Source organism: Aythya ferina (genome assembly GCF_964211825.1).
Source record: "Aythya ferina genome assembly, chromosome: 6".
Lineage (NCBI taxonomy): Eukaryota > Metazoa > Chordata > Aves > Anseriformes > Anatidae > Aythya > Aythya ferina.
In genome coordinates this window covers 34,119,659-34,142,357 of record NC_140303.1, presented here as the reverse complement: position 1 = coordinate 34,142,357, position 22,699 = coordinate 34,119,659, and the positions used below count along the sequence as shown (strand labels likewise).

Here is a 22,699-nt window from a genome sequence, read left to right as displayed (position 1 = left end):
GTGGAGGAGCAGTAAGATGTCATCCAATTAAACAGTAAAAAAGAAGAACCTTCAGTGACAGAAGAAAGGATTTGGACTTCACTGTTTGCTAACAGATTTTTGTTTCTCACTTTAAAAGGCCAAACAAATAGTGAAGCTTTCAACAAATTTAGTTAGCAGCAGAAACTGAAAGTAGACCAACCCAAACCTGCTAAAAGATTTTCTTCTTCCTCATGTCCTCAGTCCTATTAGGAATCAGGGCTTGGAGGCTGATTCCATATAAATATCCCATCTGTCCCTTCCCAGGGCCACCTTCTGTTCTCTAGTGGCCATTCTCAGACACCAGTACAGCCAACTTTTATTAGGCTGGAGTTTATTTTAACCTTTGAGCTATTTCCAAAGTCCCATCCTTAAGCAGAATTGCACTTTTCTTACAAATTCTTTTATTTTTGCTATCAGACCATAACTTTGTTTTCTAAAAGTAGAACATGGACACTATTTACATACACAGAGGTGTAATCATGCTAGTAGAAAACAGTAACAATGACACCAGAAAGCACATGAGGTGGTGCACATATGTCCTATTAGATGTAACATATGCTCCATAACTGGAGTTACTAAGAACATCAACTAAAGGAGATGATTTGGAGTTAGGTAAAACAAACTGCAATGAACGCTTGAAATATAGATACCTACAAGTGTTTAATATAGAAAAATATTTTCAACTTTGAAGAAAAAATCAAAAGAATTAAACTTATGGTTATAAAGCTATTTACCTAGAAAAAGCACCATCCAACACTGTACGACTGTGGAGAAAAGTGACTTTAGTTACATGAGCTACTCCAAATCCTCACATTTTGACAAGCAGGGTGTCATAAAATTACAAGAGCAATGCTGAGTCAGACACAAGTTTGTACAGCAAATTATTTTCAATCAATGCTGTAATAATCACAATACCGCAATCAATGTTTTGTCAGAGACCTCATAATACTCAGCACTGTTTTAAAGTTTAATGAATGACAGAGTTGCAGAAAATTTGAACATCAGTCATTTCCCTCTAAAATTAAATAAAAAGACTACAAGTCTCTTGGTGGCTCTGAGAATTTCAGGCTATTATACACAACCTGACTAGCTAGGTGTCTAATCATCATCATTATCACTTTAAAGAGATGGCAACTGTTGAACAGAAAGGTTAATTCATGTGTTCAAAGCCACACGAGATATCTGGGAAAACACTGGGTTAGAACTCAGCGCGTTCTCCTGTGTTCTTCTGCAATCACTTATGTCACCCATATTGCCTACTGCTCAAGTCCATTGTCTTCAGCGTTCCACCTACCAGCTGATACCTCCCTGCATCCTTCCTGTGACATCACGTACCTCCAAGCTTCACACAGAGCACGTACTTCTACTTCCAGCCCCACAGAACTGCTGGGCAGCCTTGCACGCTCTTCTAAAACCATGGTGGTAATCACCAGCCAATGCTGATTTTATTCAGCACTACCAGCATCACTAAAAATCTAACCAAAAGGGTCACTGGAAAGCCACTGGTCCCAGAATGTTGAATAGCTCTGAAGGCAAGGGGACTGCCTCCGATGCGAGATGATACCGATAAAACTGAAGTCAGAGACATCCAGGCTAACATTCACAGCTGTTTTAAGTCCAATCCAGAGATCATATCTGCAGCACAAAATATAATACATGAGACTTCTGCTTTGCTTGAAGTGCCAGATCTGCATCTGATGCAATGATGGAGCCCCTGGAGCATCTCCATATGACTTTCTACATAATTCTGAAGGAGATGCTTCTCTTCAGATTCCTTCCCATTCCTCTCCCCTAATTTCATATTACACTTACCTTTCTTCTTTTAATGATTTCATTTTGCCTTCTGTGAACGCTTGCCCAATTTGTGGAAATTCAGCTCTCAACATTTCTGGAGTAAGAATCACTTTGAACTCAGTTTCATCTGTCTCACTAAAATCAGTAAGATTAAGAACGATCAGGTTTTATCCTTTTAAAATTATTTTTTAAGTCAACAAACCTAGAAATATATCTTATGCAAGCGCAACTTTGTGCTCTTGCCTTGGAGAATCTCTCAGATGTTCAGACACATCCATACAAGCATTTAAGATTTAATCAAATCACACTGAACACAAAAGAGAAGAAACTTACTGGTCAATTATGTTCTCTCTGTCTCTTTCAGGCAAGTCATACAGCACTGGTGGTGCATCTCTTGGAAGCATATCTGAACTGTAAGGATCCCTGTGATGGAAATGGAATTTAAAATGGGCAGGGAGTAACTGCAGTCAATAGTTACATTATGAAGCTTCACACTAGTAGCTATTGTTACAGAGAAGATCATGTAATTTTAAATATTCCGTGAAAAAAGATTGGAAACTACTGTGGTATGGAGGAACACGAGCCTGAGAGATGCTGGCTACCACTGGTGCAGGTGTCCACATATTAAACATTTCGCTATTCATACGTCTGCTGGACAGAGTTTGTACCTCCCAGAGTCTTCTGGCACTGAAGCAAAATGCATTCAGGGCAGATGTCACTAGAAGTCTACAGTAAAACTTCCTTTCCAGGACTAGGTATTTCCTCTAGCAATATTGTTCTTAACTCACCCTCCAAGGAGAGTGATTTTGGATTGGTGAGAAGTAAATAATTCCACCCATATGCCCAGAATTACCTGTAGGACTAATTATTGGTCATGTAGTTAAAGACAGCAGAAAGATGCACAGGTTAGAGGCACTGTCTATTCAATTTCTTACCTACATATTGTATTTGCCAACGTGGGAGTGTTTGAAAAGATGGAATACACCACTGGTAAGAATTCTCTCCACTCCATCACTCCACAGATCACTTCCTGAAATTATAAGTGCTACAACTTTCAGACATCTAACACATAATGCAGTGGGGAGAGAAACTTGCAGGACAGAGCATCTGATTTCTTGGTTAAGAATTGAATCTGGAGAGCTGCAGTTCTCCATGTTTAAATGATGCTTCCTCCACTGCAAGGTCATGAAAATACAACAGACTGTTAAAATGGAAAGAGCAGAGAAATACTTCAGAGATCAAAAAAAAAAAAAAAAAAAAAAAAAAAAAAAAAAAAAGATACAGACAAAGCTTAATAACAGGTTATTCTGACCCACGTACTGGTTATTTAGGTGCCTACATAATTTTTATTTGAAAGTGTTTCTATCTAGGATGACTCTTCATTTTCCCTCATAAATCCTTGGAGCAAACTCTCAGCAAGAACACACCCAAGGCAGGTACTCATACAATAAACCCAAAAGGCCATACCTTGTGATGCAGAAATTTCTTTTGTGTGACTGGAATACTGGATCCTTTGGGGCATTCCTTGGTAAAGGTGTATTTTGGAAGAGGACAGAGATGATATTCAATATTTGTTTCAGAATAAGCTAAAGGAGGTAAAACTGGAAATAATCCTGGAGTGGGGTTCTAAAAACAAAAGAGATTATTTTAGAAAATCATTCTGAGCACCACAAAGAATTGATGAAAATTCAGGCCTTACAGTTAACATTCTCCCCAAACTCATACATTTGTCTCATAATGACTCTTTTGTTCAGCGTAACCCTTCGTCTCCTGACTCTCCCCACGTTGCAGCCCCATAATCTGCTGGGCTTATCCATGTTCTCTGCTGTCCAAAATGCTGGAATTTAGGTGTTGTTTGCAAGTATAGAAGAAAAAAACTTTTGCCTGATCCCTCCAAAATCCAATGCTGTTTCTCTGAACAGTTCAGAAACCAAGAAAGTGAACTGGCCTTGCTGTTGCAGAAGTTTGTGAGCATTTAATCATTTATTTTTATCATTTTATCATCTATTTCACTGTGCTAGCATTTGCTTCTGCCTTCAGTTTAGTGCTGTGTAGCATGGAATCAGGCTGTGCCTGCCTCTTACACTGACACGACAGAGGGATGAAAGAGATGCACAGAGGATCTCATCAGTAAATCCACCAGAGTCCTAGCCCCGTGCAGTGGGGACAAGTCTATATTGTGTACGTTGTGCCAAGACCACCAGCGTGGCACACTGGGCTCTGGGCCATTTCAGCTAACTCATGCTGAAAGACTGAGCCACCCAACTCAGGCCCTGTGCCATGCTGGCATGGAGACACTGCCTGTGCCCACACACAGCACTTCATTGAGCTAAAAGCTGTCTCTGCGGGCTCAGAGTCACCAATGGACCCCCAGGCTGTGCTGCACTGTGTGGGAAATACCTTCTATAGTTGGTGCCAAGTAGCACAATCTACATGAAAATTAAATAACTGAAAGTCTTCCAATGCACCTGGTTGTGATTTTTTGAATCCCTGTGCCTAGTAACTAGGAAATGAGGCTTGGGATGTAATGAGAACTACTAGAAACTCTAAGCCAGCAGGATGCAATGTGAGCAAAGAGCTTGACTTCACTTTCCTCACTTGACTTAAGGATTAGGCAGAAGCACAGTTCTTCAGCTGAAGAAGACTGTACCTGTCCTACTTACCTGGGTAAGAGCATGAGGTTATAGAAGGACTGAGATGCCAAGTCTGTGGCTTTTTTTTTTTTCCTACCATGCAACCAGGGAAACAAATCAAGAAGGGAGGGTCCCCAAGGTGTTTCAGGAAATCCTGGAATCAGTGAGAATTTGTGGAGCATGGGACTGAAAGGGAAGACTCCAGTTCTCTGCCATCACTGGCAACTTTGCCTTATCATCCCTCTGCTAAACTGATCCAAATTCCACCTTAAAGTGGAACAGAGTCCCTCTCCGTGGGATGAGCTCTGTGGCTCCTACCTACCAAGGCTTGCAACTTGAAGGATTATTCACGCTCTGGAAGATAGTTTTGTATACCAATCTGAGTAACAGAACTGCCCACCAATAAACGTCTTTTCCCTTCCTTTCTTAGGTTCTTTGTTCAAGCTGACTTCTACTTACAAAAATGCGAAGTGGGTTGCTCTCTGTAGGGTAGACTAAAGCTTGGGGAGGAACCAGGTTTAGGAGGCTGACATTTCTTTCTGCCACTTCTTCTGGGGGTGGTTTGTCAAAATCCATCCTGTGGGAGACCAGGTTAAGTTGCCCCTCAGGAGAAGGAACTACTTGAACCAACTCATCCTTGAAAAACACAGACAAAGGTTTTCAGAGTGTAGCAATCCTTTTGTTATAAAGTGTTGGGAAAGAATTAATCAAATAATTGCAGAAATGTAGGGGTGGGAGTGACTTCAGCAAAGGGAGTTTGTATTTGAGATTACTTGTTACCTGGGCTCCCTGCCTCAGCGGCCGGCAAAGTTTTCGAGGTTTGTAACTTGTGGCTGCATGGTGTGTACAAAATGGCTGATAACCCATAATCCTGAAATGCTGAGGAACCTACGTGCAAAGGAAAAAGACACACTGCAGGAGATGACAATAATCACAGACATATCACATCTCATTGGTAAAGGATACTTTGATTGCTATTCTGGAATGTAGTATATGATCAAAACTTTGAGAAGTTTACAAGGACAAGCTGAATGAGTGTATAAAGAAAGTTCATTCTTGCTGTTCTGTGAAAGATCATGGATTTAAAAGGTTGTTTTTGTTTTTTAAATCAAGTATACTAAACTTAATGGGGTTGAGAAAGGTTTTATTAAGTATTAAAATTAACACTGGCAGATGAAGCAAAGACACTAACAAAAAGATTGTTATACCACGTGAAAAAAAAAAAAAAAGGAAGAGAAAATAATTGAGCCAAAACCTGCATTGATTTGAACCTGAGGAAATATTTTTGCTTTGATCGAGTGCTGAATGTGATCTTTTGCTATTCAAAAATTTGAGAGGAATGTCTTCAGAGGTCAGGAGAAGAAAAAGATCTGTACATATAAGTTGAAAAAATAGCACTATGTATTTCAAGGAGATGTTTCCATTTCCTAAGTAGGAATGCAGGAAGTGAGCATACAAAACTAGACCCCAAATACAAAGAAAATTCAAATTACTTTCTAAAAAGGACACTAACAATTGATGGTATTTTTGCTCTCTAAAATCAAAGGAAAAGCTGTGTGTCACACAGGGCTTGCAGTATCCTCATTCATAGATGCATCTTGTTGCTTGAGACATAATATTTGCAGCTGAGACAATTCATCTGTGTCTGAAGAGAGGAGAACTGCTGACTACAGGCTTGCTACTTACAGAAACCGGTGAGATTTGTTTTTAATAAAAGCACGCTAATCACACAGCCTTATTAAAACAACATTTCTAGTGGGCTGCACACTGGGGCCACTGAATAAGGCACAAAATGTTTAACTGGACTGTGGAAAGAAACATGATATAGCTGAGGGAGCTGTACTGACTCACCTTCAAGTCATAGAAGGGAATAACGTGTCTGATTTTCACATCTACAGGTTTGATAGGAACGAGGCCAAGAGCATCAGGTTCCTGAAAGAATACACTATTTAAAACCCAGTAATATGGTGGGCATTTTGTTTTGCATTGGCAGCAATCCATCAGTACGGCTACTTGAAAAGATATGGAAATAATTATGCAAACATTTTAATATTTTTCCAGTCTTTTCTAGGACTTTAGCATTTCAGTCACTTTTTTATTTATTTTCCTGTGCAAAATCATGGATTTTAACTAACTTTGGTCATTAATGTATTACACATAATTTTAGAACGTAATCAAGAGAATGCAAACTTTTAACTGCTTTTTAAGTGCTTAGCAGCACTCTCAATAAACCTGAAGTCCTGAATTAATTTGTTGGAACTCCAGAACACCGGTCACATTGTAAAGTACAAAAAAACCAATATGGGTTCTGGGGCCAATGCCTTCAACAACATTTTATCTTTACTGTTGGCCACCATTTTAATTACTATACCTACCAAATCACGGCACAGTTCAAGGGAACTGTAGAAGGGGAATTCAAAAGGTAATATGCGATCTTCAGATATGCTGGAAGAAATGCCCTTATGTTCTTCACTCTTCTCTGTTTTGCTGAAACACCTGTTTCCTGTCAAGAATGGAAAGCAAACACTAAGATTTTGTAATGTAACTTAATTCACTGCTTCAAAAAATAGAATCAAGACACAAAACATATTTAACATCTTCCTTACACAGGATGTGTCAGTTCATTTTAATATGGAAAGTAAGGTACTGTTGTCTAAATTTTTTAAGCTACCCCATCTACAAGACAGCATACTGGGAAATAAAGAGCGCCCACTTACACAGGCAGAAGGCCTGATATGGAAAGTTGTCAAACTGCATGTGTATGAGGTGGTGTGAAATAAGAAACACGAATCCTCTTCTGTCTGTAGGATAGCCAACTGTGACACACATCCAAGGCTAGTTATGTTCCATAATTGTTAAAGAACAAGTGACTTTTCCAGGCCAGAACTGACATTACAACATAAAGAAAAGTGGTTGCTTGAAAGCACTTGTGTGAGAAAATGAGGAGGGACACTCAACCCAGTACTGGCCACTTGGCTGTGTATCTCACAGTTCTTTCTGTCTCATTTCACTGAATTCAGATATCTTGCCTTTTTCACACTTTATCTAACTGCTTGGGTTCCATCTGATCTGATTACCTACTCGTCTGTTTCTCATATAATCCCACCTGCCCTTTCCTTGTTGTTTCTCAGCCCTGTAAGTAGCTGCCCTATGATTAAGTCACTAAGTTGCAAGGCTCCTAAGAAGAGAATCACATTTTTAAAATATGGTAGATAATGTCTGAAAAATAGATGTATTTTGACTACAGCCATGTCCACCTTTGTCACACTTCTTTTTTGCTTGTAGACTCCTTTGTAGGGACTCTTTCTTTATGTAACTATCATATATAGGCACGCACCTGACAAGCCACAGTACAACCTGAATTATCAATAATTCATTGCCAGACTATCAACTTGTTCTTCTGCTCCTTACCAGATGCAGAGCCTTCCTCCACTACTCTGGCTTCTCTTGTTAGCCCACGGAACAGATGCAGTAAACGATTTAGTCGACTTTGAATCACAATCTGAATGAATGATTTTAAATTTTTAAAGTTTAATAGTAAGTTTAACATTCTAACATTTAGAGTCATAGAAATAGACATACAACAGTATTTATTCTACAAATCTCACTCAGACTTCTATTTCAGGAATTTTGCTATAGTTTTCTGTTCAGAAGGGATAAAATCGGGAAGGAAAGATTTTGAATGGATTTCAACTCCGGTGACACTACACATAGAAAACAGATCAGCCGTTTGTTTAGCCTTACAGTTTAATTAGACTTTTTCACTAGATCTTAATCCTTCAGCTGTGTCTACTGGCATATACAGATTTAACAATAGGTAAACAGTCAGCTGACCATGGCCATATGAATACTTATGGCTCTGTGAAAGAGAATACGTAGTAACACTCACTGTGAGATCTGCCTAATGCTATTTATCGCAGGGTAATAATGAGGAGTCCTAGGTTCAAATACCAGAAGGAAGCATTTAGCCGCCACCTTATTTGTGCAATACACATTTCATCTCAAAGCATTTGTATGGAGCCTATACTGGGGGCTGTGGTAAAGAATAGATTTGAGAAGAATACCTGAAGTGGGCACTGGGAAAGAAGGAAGGTTATGTATTGCTTACTGCATTTATATTTACTTAGAGATGAACAGTAGAAATGCAAGTTAATACTTAAACTCAATGGAACAAGTGATTTTATAGATTTAGTCTTTAACTTCCAGGCTGAGAAGGATCTTAGGAGACCTCCAGTTCAATCTCCTGCTCCAGGCAAGGTCAGCTGTGAGATCAGACCAGGTTGCTCAGGGCTTTATTCAGTCTGGTCTCGAAAGCATTAAGGGATGTAGACTGCACAAACTCTGGGCAATCTACTCCAACGATTGTCCTCATAGTGAAAAAGGCTTTCCTTACACACAGACTATAGCTCTCTTACTGGAATTTGTGTCCATTGTTTCCCGTGTTCCCCTCATCTTTCTTGTACTAGGGTCCCAAAATTGAACATCATATTCTATATGCATTTTGAAATCTTTTCATTCAGAAGTATTTTGTGCATTAAAAAAACACTAAATTCTTCTACATTTGCTTAGTATTGATTGTTTAAATAAATTTACTCCAGATCCTTAATTCCTGGTGAAGCAGGGACACATTTATCAAACTGTCAAATCCCTGGCTAGCTGTGAAGACTGTTACGTGCTAGTTTGCATGTTCTTTTGTGCTGTTTCCAAGGTGACATACCATCACACTGCATTCTAGTTGTTCACATTACCTTGTATGCTGCTTGTTGGAATTTCCTCAACATCCTGTTTCTGTTGTCCCAGGGGTCGTTACGGAGCAAGTTGAATGTGGGATGGACATTTGGATGCTGCATGGTATTAAAAAAAAGAGGTACCACTTTTAAAACTAGTCAATGGTGGAATTTTCTCCAGCCCAAGCAATTCCTTGGTCAGAATCCCTGAGTTATTTCCCAACACTAAAATTAAATCAAGTAAAAATGTTGAAGTTGAATTATTTCATTCCATGTCCATGTCACCCTACTGGCATTTAAACAGAAGTCTTCTCTGTAGGGCTTAATGGGAGGTAATCACCAAAAATCTGCAGATGCAATATGGGAAATGGAGAGGTAATGTTGCATGGTCTGCATCCATAAGTAAATGGCAGCCACATACTATGGCAGAAGTCCAATATGTGGGCAGTCAGTGGGGAGAATGGACCAGGTCTCTGCTGAGCGCACACTTCAGCTTGCACAGATGTGAAGTTGGAATAACTGTAAGGGCTCAAACCAGAGACTCAGAAAATTCAGTATCCTCTCTCCAATAACAGCTGACAGCATAGACCTACAGCAGGGTGAAAGACCAGGGTAAACTTGCTGTGATTATTCCCCAGAATAAACTCCCAACATCTAATGATCTCTGGCTTTGGACATACTTGAGAGGGGGGCGATGTCCCTATATTTAATGACTTGAATTGTCTGAATGCTCTTTGAACTCAAGTAAATCTTTCTTGCTGCATTGATCTCTCCAGTTTTAAACTGATGTGATAGAAAAATGTAGCACTAGAAGGGACTCCAGCGGCACCATGGTACCAATCTTCACAGGAGGGCAGCTGCTCAACTAAAACGTAGGTTAGGAAGGTCCTCAGAACCAGCTCCACACAGCCCCATGCCACACTCACCATACGATATTCAACACTTCAAACGGGCACAAAAGTACAGGAAAAGACCAACTACCACAGCTATGATGTTCAAGAAGAAAGCAGCAAGGATCCTTTGTGTTGCTAACAGCCAATGTTCCTTCAGTAGCAGACTATTTATTAAACAAAGCTTCCAATAATCCTAGGAAATGGATCCTGGGAATTACCTCACACCACACAGAAAGACAAAAACCCTAATTACCAGAAAGGTTCCTGTCAATCAGACCTGCAAGGTAAAGTTTGCAAGCCTTGTGATTTACTTAATATAACATTTAGGCATGACAAAGCTGCTCCTGAGAGAGCTTTCAGGAACAAGCAATATGAATCTCAGGTTAGGCCTGTACATTTCCACTTGTCTTTCATATTAGAAGGTCAGAACATCAGAGCATGAGTTGTGCATGCAGCTCATTGCTGGTCCTAGTGTAGTAAAACAAGAAGTATGACACTGATACAGAAATGGCCACATTAGGAGGAAAAACATTCAGTGACAAATAGTTATGGTTGGTTGTTAGCTTAGTGGGTGATAACATATAAACAAACCTGCTCAACAGTCCGGATAACACGTCTGGAAGAAGTTTCCACTTTGTTCCTTTGAAACTCCTTTTCTATGATAGGTTCTCCTCTTTGAATCTAATTTGTCACCAGGAAGAACAATCTCATTAGTTCAAAGCATTCAGTGATTTTTTTTTCCTTATTTATGATTAGCAGAAATTCACTTACAATGTACCTATTCTGGAGGTATGTTACAAAACAGACTTCACCCCCTTCTAGGGAGTGATTATTGCAACCCTTTAGGAAGTCACAAAGTAAAATAGTGTTCTTTTAGGTCTGAGTTTCAATCTGATCCCTGCCCTAATGAAACACAGATTGCTTTGCATAGGCAGAACCAGTAAGAGATTACAAAACCAACCACATAAGTCAGCACCTGAACAGCTCTATGCAGGTAACAGCATTACAAAAGTTTCCTGCAGTTTTCCTATATTTTGTGAACGTCTTCTCCATCATGGTTTCCAGTGATGCCTGCTCTTTGATCTGTTCATGTCTGCAACAGTTCACTACTGCTTTCACTTCACTTTTCTGAGACTCTCTCAAAGCATTCGGGCATACTGTATGAATACCAGTGCTTCTTCCACCACACTCCTCCTTACCTATTGTTTCATTCCCAGGGTACAACTATGTCTTTAACCTTGACTTTATTATGGGGAGTGAAATTCACATGATTTTGATGGACTGAAGTTTTGGTTAAGACAATGAAAGACAGACCAATTAAAGGTCTCCAGGACACCCAGTGCCAGGCTGTATAACGCAGTGGCCAGTTGAACAAGCGATGGAGGAATAATAAATACTTTGTGAGGCTTAAAGGCACCCAAGGTGAACAAGCAACAAGGACAGCACAAGCAAAGGTACACCTCTGCCAGAAAGTCATGGGGACAACTGTGAAATCACCCCAAAACCTCCACAGACAAAAGGTGGCCAACAGGTAACTAGGTAAATATTTCTAGACAAGGTGAATATGCATCTAATTCAATGATACACCAATCTCACATTTTAGATCATTGTTTTTGTTACTTATTTCCTCCCTTACTATCAAAAATAATGGTTTAATTAATTCATGCTTAATTTAGTGTATAACTTAAGCCTTGACCTATTTATAAATAACGTGACTCCCATAAACAATGCCTTAGAAGTCAGTAGGATGTCAAAATCTACTTGAATATCCAGGAGGCAGGATAAGAGGGAGAAGCCCATCCTATCTTTGAAGGCAGTGCCACATGGGGTAGATATTTTATGCCACTGCCTATTGCAGCTCTCACCTCTACAAAAGACCACCTGCAGTCTGGGGTGACTGGAGGAAGCCAAAAAGAGTGAGGGTGACAGTAGAAGAACCTGCTGAATTATCTCCCCGTGGCTCTGCAGGAGAGGACTGACTGGGTTTAGCCCTTTGATTGTGAGCTGTTTGAGAGGTACAGAATAAACAGAACATTGGATGCAGGCACAATGTTGACAGGATTGCTGCAATGCTGCACTGTGTAGCTAGGTGGAAATCTACCAGGTTGAGCAATACCTATTGTAACAGGTATCTGTTTACATTTCCATTAATAACTTAGCTTTCTGTCTACCTCCCAGATAAAACCACTTCAAAAAAGTGATGCAGAGAAATAATAAATATATAACTGTAGAAACAAAGATGTAACTGTAGAAACAAGTACAGCTAGTACAGGTTTATATCAATGCATTAAGAAAAACTGAAGACATAAAGAGCTTCATACAGTCCTCTAGTGCACTGCATGTAAAATAAAAGTATAAGTTTGACTTTAAATTTATAGAAAAAAATGAGCAAAGGCTTACCTTGTACCACTCCTCTTCCCTTTGCCGGTTTTCAATAACCTCTTTTTTAAATTCCACAGAGACTGGATCTTTGCCTTTATGAACTTGCCTGTATTTACAGTAGAGGCAAGAAAATGCTTTACTTAATATACAATTTGTTATATTTAGAGGTTGATAGACTGATTCTCCTCTTACTAAGGTGTCTAGGAGCCCATAATATTCAGCATAAGAGCAGTTCAGACAAATGCAAGTGAAACCACAGTATGCTTACACATTATGTGCTCTGCTTTACACCATTTGATGTTTAAATGCAATTCTGTTCATTCCATTATACATTTTAGCCTTGATTTATTGACAACTGTGACAAAAACTCCCTTTACCTTTAGGTGGGATGGAATGCATGTGGTTGGATGAACAAAGTTTTCAGCAGGTTTCTTTCTAAATGCAAGTATCATACAATCAATAACCTCACTGGGTACACTCACATTGCTCTCAGGCAGAATGGAAAAAAAGTGAAAGCAAAACAAAAGTATCTTAACTGTAAAAGTTAAGATCAGGACATGCCCATCAGGAAATGAAATAGCAGCTTTATGCACCAGTAAATTTGCATACATCATTCACAGAGGCCTCAGCTAAGCAAAACTCCATGTCTTTAATATGGTTAATTAACACTCACTTCAGATGATTTGCTTCCTCTTCCTGAATATTTTGTTTGACTTTATTTTCAAATATGGCTTCCTTCATCTGTCTTGTTTTTATCTCTGCATCGCCTTGGCAAAGGACTGCAAGAATATCAGAAAGACATATCATACCGTATCATTCCCATTTTTAATTGGGAAATAAGACCCACAGTGATAACTAAACTCAATCTGTAAAGCTAAGGTGAATTTCTTACAGAAACCACGACTGTGTTACATCAGCAATTCTGAAGTTGAGTTTCTCAAGAGAAACCTACAAATATTGATAAGATTGTGTTTACACTGCTTAATTACGTTACCTTCTTTCAAGTTCCTAATCTTCATTTTGCCTGGTTCCTGATTCAAAACAGTGGCTACAGCATACGGATTTGACAGATCTGTGGGGAATCTGAGGTTCTGGTATTCAATTTCCTAAGAGATAGGAAGAAACAGAAGTGAAAAAGATTTTCAGCCCAGAAAAGTACTTGTGATTATTCTCTCGTCACACCCTTACCTTTTGAATAGGCTGGGATCGTGGCTGGCTGAACTGGTGTTTTCTCCACTGCACTGACTTTCCCGCAGACACTGCTTTTCTCTGTGGACGACTTTGTTGTTTTTCAAATTGTTCATTTCTAGATGTCAGAAGGAAAGATTGTTCTTTTAAGTACTCTGTAAATTGTATATAATTGTAGCACAAGTATATATATCTCTTCTAGATATAAAAGAAGATCAGAAATTCTTTTCACAATTTTAAGAGTGGAACCAAACTTTCTAAACTTGCAAACTTCTTAGTTCACAAAAAATAGGTACAGCCCAAAAGACCTTAGTGCTCAAAAAAATGTATCTGGCAAGGCCTTAACAATAAGAATAAGGTAGATCAGACAAACTGAGGATGTTCAGTATCTCTTTAAGAATATTTAGTATCATTATTTTTATTTTGGTACAGTGACAGTGTTAGGTCATACAGAAGACGTGCACTCTGAACAGAAGATGTAAGAGAGCAGGTACGTGTATTAACACTTGAATGACATTAGTGCATTTTATGTCACCATAGATACAAATGCTTAAAATGATTACAGCAAAATTGCATAAAATCCTATTACACATGTACTTTTTAGAACTGGACAAAAATATCCAAAGATCAGTCAGCCACACATACATTAGACCCAAATGGGGTGTTGATGTTCCTGTGAATACACATACATAGGGCTTTGAGCGGAACTGTGAAATCCACAACTGCATTTTCATTTGTGCTGTTCCATACTCAAGTGGGGAATATTTCACAGTTACTTCCACTTTCCCATTGCCTGGAATGATTCCTGTGATTAGAGAAGAGAAACAGTAAGAATCCATCTAACGTGAGCCCACTTAAGCATGCTGAAATGGATTCTGGACTGCATTTTTTAAACAATATTACTGTTTGAATGGATGGCAGTAAGCCTCAAAAAAAAAAAAAAAAAAAAAAAAATCAGGTTTCAAAGTGTCTTTCCAGAATGAAAAGTTACCAAATAGTGGGAGATATTTCGCAATAGGAAAGATTTGACAGTAAGAATATTTCGTACTGTTGTGAAAACAACTGTTTTTTTTATGCAATAGTCCTTCACTTACATCTGCTGGTCTCAATTCTCTGGCACATCCTGCTCTCTCAAACAAAGCATTATAGACATATTTCTCTGCATTCTCCCAAGTTTGGGAAATTGCCTGGACTTGGTGCATTAGTTGTTTCTACTTGGTCTTATTTCCTTATTACCTATTTCATGGTTTTATCAAATAATAATCCCTAAATGTCCCTGAAAATCATACGAAAATTATATAAATTCCCTTCATGTCCCTAAAAATCAGTGCAATCCCAGGATACAGGTCCTGATACTCCTTGGCTTTTCTGCACAGGTAGTAACAAAATTGAAGAGTTTGTTCTGGGGGAAAAAAAAAAAACAAAAAAAACAACAACTCATCTGGGGAAGTAGGACCCCACCTTTTCTGAAAGTCCAACCTAAACCATTTTTACCTTTATTACAGAAGAAGGGGAACAATTCTTAAGGGAAGTTTGACATGTCAGGCCAAATTCATGTCATTCTATATAGAAGAATAATAGCAACTTTTATTACAATGTGTAAGTAACCAAAATTCAAATTCCAGTGTCACAAATGCCAGTGACAGATTTATGAAGGTTTTTACTTATTTAAATCTTTATGTATCTGTGTGGAATTGACCAGAGTGCTTAAGTGAATTGCACAGCCAGGTCTCACTCACCTACACATTTTTGTCAGCACAGCTGGGCTCTGACATGCTTCTGCTGGCACCTGGCAAATATCACAATGATAGCAACTGACCTGCAAATAGTTGCCTGTCTCAAGACAGAGCCCTCAACAGCATTAGGCATGAAAATAGCTTATCGTGTAGCCAAAAGTCCCTGTCTCTTGTAAAGCCTGTACACAGAAGTCTAGACAGAATCTAATATCCACTGCTGTAACTCATTAATGAGACAGGAGCCAGGTAGCCCTTGGGGAAAGGTGTGATAAAGGGGTGAATGCTGGGCTATACCTTACTGCCTCTCTCCTTTCCAAAGGCTGCACCAGCAGAGAGCAAAGACTGGAAGGACTGCTTGGGAAATCCCATATTTTGCAGAGATCTACAGATGGACATTGAGAGGAGAAACCCACCAGTCACGGAGGGCTATTTGCCACGAGACTGCATATAAATAAGATTTGTCAGCTTGTGTTTACCTAGAAGCACTCTGAGGCAAAGTCTTTATCTTTCTACACACACTTTTGTACAGCACTGAGCGCACTGTCACGAGTAAGTACACTCAATAAATACAGATTTATCATCTAGAATGTTAAATAAATGCAATTTACCAGATGTTGGCTGGACAGCGAAGGCTCTGTGAGACTGAATAAAATCAATGTGGAATTCAAAATCTATTGGGCAGCTGCACTGCAGTGGGATGACATACTCCTTACTGAAAAGGGAGAAACAAAGAAAAAAAATAATGAAACTACAGGCAATCACCAATTACAGGCTGGAAAATTGTATTAGATACAACATGCCCTGAATATATCTGTCCCAGAGAGATGGCTTATGTATTAATGTGAAAATAGTCATTTCCCATTGCTCCAAAGCAGCAGAATACTTCAGACCTTTCACTCAATAGGGAAATGAGACCTACATCTTGATATGACTGCTGGGTATTTTATGTCTTGACTTACTTTCTCCAACCCCTACAAAATCTGATTACAGAAAAAAAAAATCAAATTTCCTTTTCAGAAGTTATTTATGCGTATACTTACATTCTTGTAAACTTCAGTATCTAGTAAGCACAAACAATCCAAAACCAGAGCACCATAAGTACAGAACCAGAAATCCACCTCATCCCACAGCTCTCCTTGTGGAAGAGGATGAAAGAAGACTCTGTGCACTCTTCAAAAGCGTTGAATACTCCAGCACATCAGAATGACTGGACTTTATCCACCACAGAAGTCATCACACTACAGCCTGATTTTCATAAAAGCCTTTTGTGTCTCACACTGGTTGTGTGATGGTACTCAGCACACACCTTTTCAAGCTGCCTTGGAAACTTCTCTCATCGTTTAAAATGGTGTTCTCTACTCTGCTTAATCTTTTGTTTTCTGAGAAAATATTGTACACTTTCACAATTGCTAAAAAATGGAACAAAAAATATCACTTTGGATTTACTGATGCTAAAAAGACATAGTACTTGGGAGTGGACAGATTACAAACAGCAAGCTAGCATACAGCCATATTTCTTCACCATATAAGTGAAGTGAATCAGCACCAATTTAGACCAGCTGAAACCCTTTCCCATCTATGTATATGTTTAGTTTGTACAGCACCCATTTTCCTGTGAAGGTGTGTCTGGAACTGTTTTGCAGTCCAGATGGTAGCTGACTTCCTTAAAGTTACCAGGACTTTATGATGTACAAATAGAGGAAAATGAGATTTTCAGGTTTTATGCATGTACACAAAAACGGGCAAATGTACGTCTTTAACTCACCTCTGACCAACTGATACATCAGACATACTTATAAATGATGGAAATTCCACAACATTCACAGCAGGGTAAGCATGCACAGGAACAAGCAATGTATCCTCTCCCTGCAGAAAAAAGAAGAGGGTAAATATTTATTTATTGTAATGAATAAATGTTATGCAAAGTAAAAGCTTTTGTAGTGGTTGGTCAGTAAGTGGGCATGAGATGCATCCAATATCATCCTTGTGGCTCCTTATGGCATTGACATTCTGCTTGCTTGTAGTATTCATCTGTCTTTCCATACTTTCAGTAGCTACGTAGAGCACCTCCAAGACATTACATCAGTGTGGCACGAAGATTGATATATCAGCAAAGTATAACAGAAAAAAAAAAAAAAAAATTAGTCTACCCACAGCTCTGGGATATTACGGAGAATAAAAATAGATGCTTAAACCCAAATACTCAAATCCAGGCTTAATAGGAGAAAACATGGGGCTGTAGGTGATTAACTGTGCCTTTACTTTATCGTTATCGTCATGTCCTAACAGTTGTTCCATTCCATTACAAATTTAAGAATATTTTCTTACAATACTCACCTGACAATGAATTCGGATGCAGTCATAGTAATACCGCCACTCATCAGGACAGAAATCAACGGTAACAATGTATGACAAGCCAGGGACAAGCCGATGCTAGAAAATGACACAAAATAAAATAGAAGACATGTAAAAGCTGCCTGTGTGCACACAGAAACAGTGCTGCATGCAAACAGCAGTGTGAAGGCTTTCTGACACTTACAGTTTTGTTGTATTTGATCTGAAAATACTTTGTCTGGGGTGGTATAATGTGAAGGTTTATTACATCACTGGAAATATTTATCAGCTTCTGCAGAACAAAAGAAAACCAAAAACACGTTACAATATAAGATGACAATTGGAAACACATAGCCAAGAAGGTGTATTAAACGTGGAAGTAATCATTTTGACTTCAGTGGAAAAAATTCTGAGTATGCTCTGAATTTAAAAAGAAAACTATTTAAACCTTGCATCCTGCGTTTTTATGCTTTGGAACCAAGTCACAAGTCCTTAGTTAGAAAGCAATGCATCTTATTTTTTTACATGAAACCCCCTGAAATCAGCGAGACTAATTACTAAAGAAGATGCTACTGTTGAATCAAATTCTCATGCTGCTTTGCTTAGGAACAAAAAAAGCAAAAAAGCATTTTTTTTGTTCCTTTGCAACAATCTATTGACTTCTCTTTTGCAGGGGTCTGAAACAACAGAAATGATTTAATATAAGGTTTTGTTCTAGATCACAAAGTCACAAGCCTTTGGACTGTGACCGTCCACCCTGCCAAGTCTCCCGCATCATGGAATCATTTAGGTTGGAGAAGACCTTTAAGATCATCATGTCCAATCACTCACCTAACACTACAAAGTCAACTCTACCTTTAGCCGGGGCAACCCCTTCCAATGCCTGACCAGCCTCTCTGGGAAAAAATTCTTCCTAAAAATCTAATCTAAACTTCCCCGGCACAACTTGAGGCCATTTCCTCAAGTCCTATCTCTTGTCACCTGAGAACAGAGACCGACATGCACCTTGCTGCAGCCTCCTTTCAGATAATTGTGAGGAGGTGCCCAAGAAGCTGGGAGGGGACAGAGTGAGGACAGCTGATTCAGACTGACCAATGGGATATTTCATACCATGTGGCATTCTGCTCAGCAAGAAAAACTGGGGTAAAGAAGGAGCAAAGGGGGGACATACAGCTGAAGGACCAGGGTGCTTCTGCCCTTGGGTGGGCCAGCAACAGCACCTGGGATGCATTAGGCAAAGTGTTGCCAGCAGGTCAAAGGAGGTGATCCTAATTTATTTTCATTACACCTGGTGGACCTTGTCCATCCATCACCCAACTTCTTCCTCAAAACACCACATCAACAAGGAGGTACTCAGACTATTCACTAGCCAAGGAAACCAAACCCATGTCCTGACTTTCTTTCCTTAGGTTATGTTGCTCCTGGAAGGCCAGAGGTGCTGTCAAAGTTCTTGCAGCAGGGAACCCAGTTACAGCCACAGAAATGGGGCAAGTACACTTTGATAACAGTCCCTCATGGAGTTAAAGCATGAGTCCTTCATCTGTGACTTGCAAGTCACACATCACTCTTACACTGCTCACAGACACAGGAAAAAGAAAGACAAAAGAGACCGTAAAGGGCAGCGATGTGAACAGCATGGCACTTGTCTGTTTTGTTACCACAGGGACACTGATTTTAAGTGCTGCTCTTTACAGCACTCACAGAGTAAATGGCCTCATGACCACAAGCAGTCTACTTGGCTTCTGTTATCCTTTTACAAGCCCCAAGAGGATCCCTGCCCTGACACTTACCAGCGTCTGTTGGTGATGTTTTCCAACTTCATACCCTCCGTAGTGTAGCACAGCAGGCTTGGCCTGTACAACATTGCTCCTGTAACGTTCTGAATAAATCTCTACGAAGAAAGATGGTGAGACAGGGAGATTAGGAAGGAGAGCAGGTGAAACATACACGATGAGTGTTATTCACATTTAGCAAGTATGTTGATGTAGCACCTAATGTATTACAGAGAGATTGTAAAAAAAGGAAACAGGGCTCTTGTTAGGCAGGCATGACTCTTAAGTGGAGAGTTAAGGTGGCATCTATGACCCAAGCAGATCCACGATCCTTTCACCACTTTATCTCTTGGCATCTCTCTCTTCATGGCTTCCACAAGCCACCACAAAACTTTAGGGTCAGTCATTTAGGAACAGTCAGAGAGCACAAACGTACTTGATTCCAGCAAGTGATGGGGGACAGCACGTCTTCTTTTAGGTTCCTCCACTAGGCTGTCCAGAAGGACGCTGGGTATCTTCTTGAGGGGTTTCTCAGCAATCGTGTTTTCCGTGGAGGCTGATTCAATCACATCCATGTTAGGACACAAATGGAGTCTGAAGGCTACTAAAATTCATCAGCACCTGGGGTCAAATAAAAACAACATAATGACAGAAGTGCCTTCCCTTACACTGCTAACATCTGTTGGCTAAAACTGCTTAAAACCATTTAGGAGAGAGAGTTTTTGTTGTTCCCTCCCAAAGTAGATTACAGAATAAACCAAATCCCAAGACCAGTTAAAATTCTTCCCCCTACCTGAACAATGGATTTACTGTCTCACACTCTGGACTGTAACTGGCAGGCATAAGTACCAAAGAGCTAAGTGCCAAACATGCCTCAAGGAGGACAAAAATAGAAAGTAAACTTCCGATCACTTAACAGAGCCAAGTGTCAAGTCATCAGGCAGACTGGCATCATTATTCCTACTGATATTATCCACTCTAGGTCCACTGTGGAACAGAGCCAACAGCCAGTTCCTCAGGACGCCACGTTCTGTGCTACTGCTGATGTTACGTGGCCACTGAACCCCGGGGAATCCACACTCAGCCAGGATGCATGGGTCTCATGGTCAGGTGTGGGCACATCCACAGAGCTCCAGAAGTCAAGCCAGTACACAAGGTAATAGTTTCAGCCAGCAATAACTTCCAAAGAAAGCTGATAGCTACGGTATCCATCCCACTGCTGGAGAGGGCATGGCTGAACCAGGAAAGAGGCAAGCTGTGGAAGGAATGGCATACACCAGAACTCCACCACCTCAACCCAGGTCAAGCTTGTGACCAGAAGTCTTCATGTAACACAGCCCATTTTGCACAAGTGTGCTCCCAACGCTAGACATCTGCTTGTTATTTACCTCACTGATGTGCGCAATTGCTTAAGACCCTTCCACAGGATTTTCAGATGCCATACCCCATCCCTGCAGACAGTGATCTTCAGCTGTGCCGTTAGCAGCACAGGCCTGGCACCCCAACAGGGCAGGACATGTGTGAGCAGATAAGCTGGGCCCAATGAAACGTGGCTCACCCCAGCTTTCTACAGCAAACCCCAAGGGGTCTGCTGCAGAGACAGCGCACTAACACATCTGCAGGACGGGGTGATTCCAGGAAACCTCACTCACGTGAAAAAGCCCTAGCACTTAGGGCATCTTCAACTATTCCAGGGGTTACTGGGGATGTTTGGCTTTCAGGACATCTCTCTCCTCCTTCATGTCCCCCAGCATAGACAAGAAGAGAAGACTCTTCTGATAATCCCACAATCCAAACTGATTTCTGCAGAGATGTTCTCCCAACATCTCCCGAGTGTTTGGGTTATTAACTTCCAGATTCTTTTTTAACTTTTAAATATTAATATGAGGGATAAGAAAATTGGCATTTCAATCTTTTGTTTAGATAGCATCAGTTGGGTTATTTGTTTAGTGAAGATAACTGTAAACCCAGAAGGCCAAAGGCATTATAGATCTGGTGTTAAGTAAGCACAGTTATCAGAACATAAACTTTTCTAATGACAAGAGCAAATATTGCACAATCAGGACACCAGACACTATCCATCCGCACAAAATTATCTTCCTAAATTCAGCACATGGCCCTTGGCTCTCCTATGCACTGCGTGGAGAAAAAGACAAGATACTTTTGGCAAAAGTATTGAGCTCAAAGGCAGCCACGCTTGGTTTTTCATCCCTCGAGATGCTTCATTTTGTATTTGCTCTTCACAAACGGGAAAGTGGGTGCACAGCTCAGGATGGTGATGCCAACAGCTCCCTGGGCAACCCCTTCCAGTGCCTGACTGTTCTTTCTGAAAAGAAATGTCTCCTCATTTCCAAGCTAAACCTCCCCAGTGCAACTCGAGGCCATTCCCTCCAGTCCTATCACTAGTTATCTGTGAGAAGAGGCCAATCCCCAACTCCCCAGACCTTCCTTTCAGGTAGTTGTAGAGAGTAATAAGGTCTCCCCTTCTCCAGACTAAAATGTGCAAAATCATCACCACAAGATCTCTGCTGGCCCCAAATCAGCCCCTGTTAGCCCCTGCTGGCCCCCGCTGGCCCCACGGCCCCCTCAAGCCGGCCCCGCTCACCTCAGCGCCGCTGGGGCCGCCACGGTTGCCCGGCAACAGGCAGCCCAAGCGGGCCGCACCACTCCCGCCTCCCCGGGGGGAGACGATGAGACCCGCAGCCACCAGACGCAACCGTTCCGGAGAAGAAAATCCCCTAGAGGGAGGCTGCGTGCTTTATATGATGCAGTAAGGAGAGGATGAATCTCAGCGGGATGAAGAGGGGTACGAGGGCATCCCACCGCCCGCTGTGGCCCAGGGACCCCCCCCAGCAGAGGCAGTGGCCGCGTCCTGGCGGCGCTGCACGGCGGGCTGGGCGCTGGGCTCCGCAATATGGCGGCGCAGGGGCCGCCTCAGGGAGGCTGGAGTTTGTGATGTGTTTCTTCGTAACACCCAAACGGTTCTGGGCTAAAAACGCGTTAATAAAGGTGTCCTGGCAGTTTTTGTGAGTGTTTTCATTTGGGGCCCGCACCTGTTAGCTTTCCAGATTCCCAGCAGAAGAGCCGAAGTGGTTCATACCACAGCGATCTGCATGGCTGTTCTGCATTAGGTGAAACAAGCATAACAAAATGGGATAACAAAGGACGTGTGAGAGAGCGGTGTGCCCCAGCCCCTCCTGCCAGGAGCTCATCACGGTT

The 22,699-nt window shown here is 40.7% G+C and overlaps 1 protein-coding gene across 7 annotated transcripts in view; it reads right to left on the bottom strand.

Moving 5' to 3' along the window:
• CFAP221 (cilia and flagella associated protein 221) overlaps positions 1–22,433 on the bottom strand; it is a 39,087-nt gene extending 16,654 nt beyond the window's left edge. For 3 of the 7 annotated variants that reach the window (XR_014694538.1, XR_014694539.1, XM_084524375.1), the window contains exons 1-23: positions 22,086–22,433; positions 19,917–20,101; positions 19,499–19,599; positions 17,914–18,000; positions 17,712–17,807; positions 17,140–17,240; positions 15,983–16,086; positions 14,284–14,443; positions 13,639–13,756; positions 13,445–13,556; positions 13,124–13,229; positions 12,469–12,556; positions 10,660–10,749; positions 9,197–9,292; positions 7,860–7,950; positions 6,824–6,951; positions 6,300–6,380; positions 5,229–5,336; positions 4,908–5,084; positions 3,283–3,441; positions 2,751–2,845; positions 2,149–2,238; positions 1,834–1,950 (exon numbers count right to left, since the gene is read on the bottom strand). Coding sequence is in view for 5 of the 7 variants with exons in the window: in XM_084524375.1 (XP_084380501.1) it covers positions 1,834–1,950; positions 2,149–2,238; positions 2,751–2,845; positions 3,283–3,441; positions 4,908–5,084; positions 5,229–5,336; positions 6,300–6,380; positions 6,824–6,951; positions 7,860–7,950; positions 9,197–9,292; positions 10,660–10,749; positions 12,469–12,556; positions 13,124–13,229; positions 13,445–13,556; positions 13,639–13,756; positions 14,284–14,443; positions 15,983–16,086; positions 17,140–17,240; positions 17,712–17,807; positions 17,914–18,000; positions 19,499–19,599; positions 19,917–20,055 (2,444 nt within the window). In the remaining 2 variants the exon portion in view is untranslated. Of the gene's footprint in view, positions 1–1,833; positions 1,951–2,148; positions 2,239–2,750; positions 2,846–3,282; positions 3,442–4,907; positions 5,085–5,228; positions 5,337–6,299; positions 6,381–6,823; positions 6,952–7,859; positions 7,951–9,196; positions 9,293–10,659; positions 10,750–12,468; positions 12,557–13,123; positions 13,230–13,444; positions 13,557–13,638; positions 13,757–14,283; positions 14,444–15,982; positions 16,087–16,680; positions 16,754–17,139; positions 17,241–17,711; positions 17,808–17,913; positions 18,001–18,539; positions 18,674–18,713; positions 18,945–19,498; positions 19,600–19,916; positions 20,102–20,273; positions 20,292–20,868; positions 20,973–22,085 lie in introns of those variants that run through there. The other 4 variants (XM_084524376.1, XM_084524377.1, XM_084524378.1 and 1 more) reach the window with 4 other exon arrangements.
• Positions 22,434–22,699: the final 266 nt, after the last annotated feature.